At 31.8% G+C, this 7,839-nt stretch overlaps 1 protein-coding gene across 1 annotated transcript in view; it reads left to right on the top strand.

The window, feature by feature from the left end:
* The first annotated feature begins 2,650 nt into the window (after positions 1-2,650).
* LOC139505541 (hemicentin-1-like) overlaps positions 2,651-7,839 on the top strand; it is a 58,709-nt gene continuing 53,520 nt past the window's right edge. The window contains exons 1-5 of the mRNA XM_071295099.1: positions 2,651-3,017; positions 4,476-4,790; positions 5,996-6,307; positions 6,869-7,171; positions 7,444-7,749. Of these exons, the coding sequence (XP_071151200.1) occupies positions 2,651-3,017; positions 4,476-4,790; positions 5,996-6,307; positions 6,869-7,171; positions 7,444-7,749 (1,603 nt within the window). The remainder of the gene's footprint in view (positions 3,018-4,475; positions 4,791-5,995; positions 6,308-6,868; positions 7,172-7,443; positions 7,750-7,839) is intronic.

Below are 7,839 nucleotides of genomic sequence, written 5' to 3'. Positions count from 1 at the left end.
ATATTTACACATCTACTGACTAAATATGAACTAAGGGTGACTCATTTTATAAAATTCTTTAAGATAAAAGTATGTAATTCAACAAATCAAGTATTGATCTTTTATCTATGATTGAAGGGTTTATAAAACAAAATCGTAATTGACCATATAACCTCTCTGTTTTAAAGAAGACATTTTTGTTCAATAAACTGAATGTAACTTTTTCCATTTGTAATACTGGTTATTTCAAGCATTTCTATTAAGTTTTGTCATAATCAGTTCAATAGTTTGAGAAAAATCTAGTATAACGAAAGACGACATCTACAGCGATTCGAGCAAAATTTCTTCGACAAATCCAAACCAAGCCGCATCAAGATAGAATAGAGTGTGGACAAATAAATGATCAAATATCTATCTTAACTGCCTACAAACAGTTGCATATGATACACAAGATGATTTAAGGAAGATAAATACCACTAATGGACCTTTTTGTTTTCCGTATAAGGTCTCTTTTGGTCAATTTATACCTCTCATTCCCTCAAAATGTCAACTTTTCATGCCAATAAATAAAAATGATGGGGTAAATTTCACTAAGTTATGGTACAAATGTTATAAGAAATGAGTAATTGAAGCATTTTAGCAGAATGAACAATCCATATAAAAGTTTTCTGTCTCCAAGGAGGTTTCAATAAGACCTTACGTAAAAATTAAATTTACGCCGCGTTCCAAAGAGGGACATACAAGGCTTCTATTTAAGTAAATAATTTGTCGTTACGGCAATAAAAATATTTTCATCTACTTATAACTATATATTTATTTCAGTATTTCCTAGGAAAATGTTCTATCATAGCAGAATAGAAGAAATAAGGAGAAAAAGCCCCCCCCCCCTTTAGTATGGCTTGTTCTGTCAACCGAATATTCATAGTGGAGTCCTATTTCAAGACAATTGTCACTTAAAATGTGTTTTGAAGACTCAATCCACTCAGAATATTTTTTTTTTGAACCATTTCACTTAAATAGCAAGAAATTTTCAAACATGAGATTACTCACAAGGTCAAATAAAGAAATACTTGGCATGAGTAAAGCTTATCCTGTCCAGTTCTATAGAAAAAAAATCACATAACATTTCATTGCATATAAGAAAATAACCATCATTGGAAGTTAACCAATCAAATTTCACCCCTTATTTTATCTGTGTACAAGGTTTAGTCACCATGTAACCTCAAGATTACAAAATTTTCTATAGAAATCCGAAATAAAAAATAATGGTGTTTTGAAATACCCAAGACATATGTTTATGACACAGAAATGGTTTTACTGCAATAAAATGTAGGATTAATTACCTACAACTGTCAAATTCAAGGGAATATTTTTTCGACCTACTTTCGTATACAACCGGATGTGATGTACCATGATTTGGTGGTATTACACCTTTATTAGCTGACACTTATACCTTATCTGAAAAGATGTCTTTTTATCAACTAGTATCATTTTCTTTTTTTTTTACAGAAACAGAGACACAATTGATTGATGAATATTTATAAATGAATAATGAGTGCGTACATATATACATCCGGAAAAAAGTATTGCAACACTTCCATTGAACAAAATGTAATATGACATGATTGTACAAAGTAAATAATAAGTGTTTTTATCAAATACTTGTAATCCATTTGTGTTTTAAAATTGAATTCATAGTATTAACTTACTTTTCATTCAATATAAATGCTACATGGATAGGGCATGACTGTTGATAGTTTTTCGCGCTTTTTACAAAAAAACTGCAAATTTAGAAGGACTCGTTTTCCAAAACATTAGTTTTGCAAGAAATAAAGATGTTTTTATGCTCATTCAGAACTGTTTGAAATGACTAGTTTAACACACATTTTCTGTATCAGATGTTAAGTTTGCTGTAAAAACTACTTTTATAAAAGTTCGGTATAACTAACTAGACAAAGCTTGAATAACTTTTTCAGTATAGCTATAACGAGGTGTTTCTCTTTATTAATTGTGCCTGAAATGTAAGTTAAAACACATATTTAATTTTAAACCATAAACGGATTAAAAGTTTGTGTTAAAAACCAAATTATTATAAAATCATGTCATTTAAAATTGTTTTTAATGGAAGTGTTGCAATACTTATTCCAGGTGTATATATCATCGCTAATGTGATATTGGAAACTACAATATAAAGCCAAAGATTGTCAATACTTCCCCATGGAAATTATATGCACATGTTACAATATATTTACTAAAATTCCAAACTCAATGGTGAATCTCAATCAAGGAAAGTACTCACAACATGCCAAAATCAATCTTTATTTTATTTTATTGTTTTTTCAATTTGTTATTGAACATTTAGATTATTTTCTTTAATTTTTTTTTATTCATTAATGTTTAACAAAATTGTTACCCACTCAATCAACAAATATAATGAAATGGCCTCATCGTGTTAATAAATGAACTGATATTTGAACACAAAGTCGAAAATTTGAAATATTTTTAAATGATCATGATGAGAATCATGAGTTTCAAATTCATTTGATTTAAGACACATAACTTCAGTATATGTTAATAATTTTCCTTCAACCTTAATATGCTGAAAATGGAAAAATAGACAAACTTAGTTGTCTCATTGGCAATCATACCACATCTTCTTTTTTATATTAGAATGTCCATTATTTTAGTTACAGTCACATGTATACTATTTGTTTTAGCTCCTGGTACTCCAATAATCGAGGGAAATGATACGGCATACGAAGGACAGTTTATACGTACAGCATATCAAGGAGAAGCTGGATCCTTGATATGTAAATCAGAAGGTGGCAACCCTGTTCCAACAGTTGCATGGTACCGCAACGACTCTTTGGTAGATGATACAATAGACCCACCAGCAGAACCAGCAGAACCAAACATTACAAGAAACACATATAGCTATACTGCTGATATTGATTACCACCTGGCTGTATTTGAATGTCGGGTTGATAATACAGTTTTACAAAGCTATTTGAGTGCAACAATCTTCCTACAAGTATACAGTATGTGCAATATTTCTTAGTTGATGCAAATATCAAAGAGACAAATTTAATTTCTAAAACAACTTCATATAATTAATGACAGTAATGAAAGTGTACAGTGTATTTAAAAGAAACTATCAATTTCATTAGAAAAAGATATCAATGTGAATATAAAACTCGATTCGAAAATTGTCTCTCATCGGTATGAACTACAGCTTTATATTTAAATATAACTCATGGTTATACACACACTGTGTTACTATATAGAATATTTAATTTCAAAATATATTGTTCTACAGGCTGATCAGGATAAACGTTCCCACAGTAAACTTAATTTAGACTGAGATTATTATTCTAAAGGGAATCGACTAGGTGTCAGCTTTTATATGCAAACATTACTACAAATATTCAAATATTACAAAAATAATGTAATTCGAAATAATATTTGTGATATAAGTGCACGATTTTTCGTACTGGGGTGCTTGCTCGTTATGAGTCAAGTACATGTACTCAATAGATAAATTATATAAACGCCTAAAAAGTGTAAAAAACATCACTAATTATAATAAAAAAAGACATATTAAATGTAATTATCTATAAAGATTTCGGATAAAAGATGTTCTTCAACAGTATGCTTATGATTTAAAATGAAGTATATCATTTATACTGATTGAACCATGACAATCTTGAAGTTATACAATTCAAACCGAACACAAAAACGCTGGTAAGTTCTAATATTTCAAAATTGACAAAGGTTGTATAGGTATTTACAACAGAGACTGTATAGATATCCTTTAATAAAAATAAAGTACTGTGCGATATGAACTGGTACATTACTAAAATTTCAAAGGTGACTACAAGTATGGAGCAGGATCTGCCTACCCTGCTAGAACACCTGAGATCACCCTGAGTTTTTGGGGGAGTTCGTGTTGTTTATTCTTTAGTTTTCTATGTTGTGTCATGTATACTATTGTTTGTCTGTTCGTCCATTTTAATTTGTAGCCATGGCGGACGTTGTCAGTTTATTTTCGATTTATGAGTTTGACTCTCCCTCTGGTATCTTTCGTCCCTCTTTTACACGACTAAGTGTTTTTAAAAAGCCTTAGGGCCTACGGATTGAAGGCAACAGTAGTTTACCGCTGTTATAAAGGCATAAATCGATTGAGAGCAAAACTAACCGGGTACAGGTGACTCCGAAAAGATCTAAGAGGTTGATAATGTTTTTGATTTTTTTGTCTGATATCTATATCCCGGCCAGAGAAAAAAAAATGTTTCCTCGATTGAAATATTGCATTTATCTTCTTTCTTTAAATATACAGAATATAACTTAGTTCAATTTTGTTGAAAAATAAAAGTTGAATGGATTGGTGTATGCTGATTTCTACAATGCTTTGCGAATGTGTGTTTTCATATTTGAAAAAAAGTCTTGTTTTTAAATTACTTTCCAGTTATTGCAAATGACAACGTAATATTTTACAGAGGAACCAGATCAACCAACGTTGAATGGACCATCAACTGTAATCTCTGGCACTACTTACAAATGGACTTGTATCAGCAGGGGAGGGAGCCCCGAACCCATAATTACCATGAAGTTAAGTGATATACAGTTTAGTACTGGTATCGAACAAACATCAGTACAGCTGTCAGATAACACTTTTATTGTTACTGTCGTACTATCCTTGGCACCAAACTTTAGTACCACCAATAACAATGAGACACTTAGTTGTAATGTAAAGCACGATCAACCGCGAGGTGATGTTGTCCAGAATGCCAGTCTCCAGTTAAAAGTTTTACGTATGCTTCATTATATTTTAAATCTAATAACAATTACCTAGTATCAGTTTCATTTCAAGTGTTTATGTTAATTCACAATTCTAATTTTTATATCTCTTTTTCTCTCCTTTTTTCTATCAAACTTTATTTGTCGAATCTTCCGTGATGTTGTTTATATTTTGTAACTAATAATAGTTATCACCAAAATGCACGAATATAGTACGATACTTTTCGTTGCATTGTATTCTGATTGTAACCGGATGCCATATATTTTGATAAAAAAACCAGTTACGGTTCAACATATGTAATTGTAATGTTTTTCTACTAATTACATTTTTTTTGCATATAACAGGGTATACAAAAATAGGATAAATGTAACAAGAACCGTATTTGTTTGTAGTGGAAAAACTGTTTGTTCAATTACATGACTTTATCATTTTTGTCATCACCTCCTGTTATAACTTATCGCAGACCAGCACATATCTTATTCTTTTCTATGTTTTATTAAGATTTATACAAATACATAAGATGAGGTTTCGATCAAACTTTAACCAAGGTAAACTTTCGAAAATTAGATTCGAAACCTTCAGACTAATATAGGACAATAGCGTTGATTAATAATTCTAAGATCTTGTTCTCTACATAATTAATATAACCGATAACAAATAAGTTCTGGGTGGAATCCGATGCCGATACTAATAGTATCTGTTACCAAATCAGTCATCCTCCCTCTGTCAGGCGAATCTCCATACGGAGAATTTGAAATTTGTTATACAAGGCATTGAAATTACTTAGTTGAGCAATGAGTATATCTGCAATTAGTTTCTGGTTGTAGTTTGAAAACCAGGATGGTTACAAATTGACAGATTTCCCTATCAGAGAACGAAACGTATAATTAGCATGACTTATTCAAATTACAAGTCGAATACTAAAAAATGCAGGCTGCAATTAAATTTAATTCAGTCATATACCTCTGGATGTGTTCTTTTGGGAAACTTAAAGTAGAAAACAACATTTGGTTTTGGACTGAAATATTCACATATGTACTTAATTTTTTTGTAATTGTTAAAAAAATGTACCCGTAACTTAATTGCGTTTGCTCAATGAGATTTTATTAATAATTCATACATAAGATTCATTGTCAATGTTTAACGAACAATTGAACTATTTCATTTTCTTTTCTTCTCTTTATCTTATTAATATTGATTGTTATATATTTATTAAAGCACGCATACCAGTAGTGACTATTTCTCAGTCTGCCTACTCAGAAACTACAGGACAGTCTGTTACTTTACAATGTACAGTTTTTTCACCCGACACCGCACTTCAGTCTGTGTCTTGGATTTTTAATAATGGTGTTTCTACAAAAAGAATTACACAGTCGAGCAATGCAACAAAATATACAGGAACAACAACTACTACACCGTCCCTTACCATAATAAATCTGTCATCAACTGATGTTGGAACCTATACATGTACAGCTACGAATACTGGTGGAACCGGAAACAGTAATGCGATCTCACTCAGCGTCACAGGAAGTAAGTGATGTAGAACAAGTAATGGACAATTGTTACACATTCCTTGTTTTAGTGATGGTTTAAAACAACGAAATTACTTATTTGACCTTCACACAGTCGTGATTTCCCCTTACTGTCAATGACGTTACGAAACAACGATTACTTGGAGAAGTTGATAACTGTTATGAATTTTCCTCAGCGTTCATTATTTTTGTGATTTTACTCTTCACAACTTTTTGAGAGTAAAATCACAAAAATAAATGAATGCTGAGGAAAATTCAAAACGGAAAGTCCCTAACCGTTATGGCAACGGCACTTCCTGTGCAGTTACTGCATTGATATCTTTCTAGTAAACCCCCTTGAGGAATTATAATTAAAATGATTCCTAATATATATATGTACTTTCTTTTTAGTTTAACAAAATTAAAGTCACTACGCGTACTTTTACATCGGTATTTGTGCCTTTTAGTCAACTATTTGCGTTGGCTACGTGTTGATCAAGCTTTTTCCAACTATGCTTAATAATACTTTTCTCATTATATCTGTGCAAGTATGTTAATAAAAATGAATGATATATTCCAGACTTACTAGCTGTGACTATTCCACAACCATCCTACAGCGTTTTGATTGGTCAACAGATTACCATGTCGTGTCTTGTTACCGGAACTCCTACTCAGACTAACGTGTTCTGGCGAAAGGTGGTCAATGGTGTTCCAACTAACGTAGTTATTAATGGTAGCAGTAGATATTCTGGAGGTACCCTTGCAGCTCCATCATTGACAATAACCAACACACAGAATACCGACGAAGGAACATACGTGTGCTATGCTACTAACATTGTTGGTACATCTAACAGTCAGAACACATTCTTAGACGTTACTGGAGGTAGGTAAATTAAAAGTTAAAAGAAATGTTAATGATACATTTCAAAAAGTCATTCATTTATTTTTGAAAAAGTTTGCGCTTTTGTAAATATATCTTTTAACGCTATACTAAGTTTAACACGATCACTTGTAGTACAACCCTTTTTTTTTGCAATATGAATAAAAAACATCATGAAAAGATTCTTACTAGGTTATAATACCAATAATCGATGAAATAACATTTTTAATGTAATTTCCATGTAATTCTTATCAAAAATCCTCTTTCTTTGCCAGGCGTCCCCAATGTGACAATTGGAGGATCTAATTTCCAAGTTCAAGTGGGCAATTCAATAACAATAGGGTGTACTGTTGCCGCCAATCCAGTTATGACGAGTGTGTACTGGACCCATGATGTGAACGGTCTGATAACTAATATAGGACCCTCATCCAATCCTAGTAAATATGGCGGATCTACTACCGTAACACCATCTCTAACTATATTTAACGCTGACTTTAGTGACGAAGGCAATTACAAGTGTTTCGCCACCAATTCAATAGGAACTGGTCAAAGTCAAGAAATATCTCTTGATGTACAAGGAGGTGAGCATATTATTCCTTTTCACGGGTTCCTTGCAGGAACTGGTATCTCCAACCATATCTTCAGTTAAAGTTGTTATATGGTTTTCCCGG

This window comes from Mytilus edulis, chromosome 1 (assembly GCF_963676685.1).
Source record: "Mytilus edulis chromosome 1, xbMytEdul2.2, whole genome shotgun sequence".
Lineage (NCBI taxonomy): Eukaryota > Metazoa > Mollusca > Bivalvia > Mytilida > Mytilidae > Mytilus > Mytilus edulis.
Note: the sequence above shows the minus strand (reverse complement) of the source record. Positions and strands in the feature narration are given on the sequence as shown.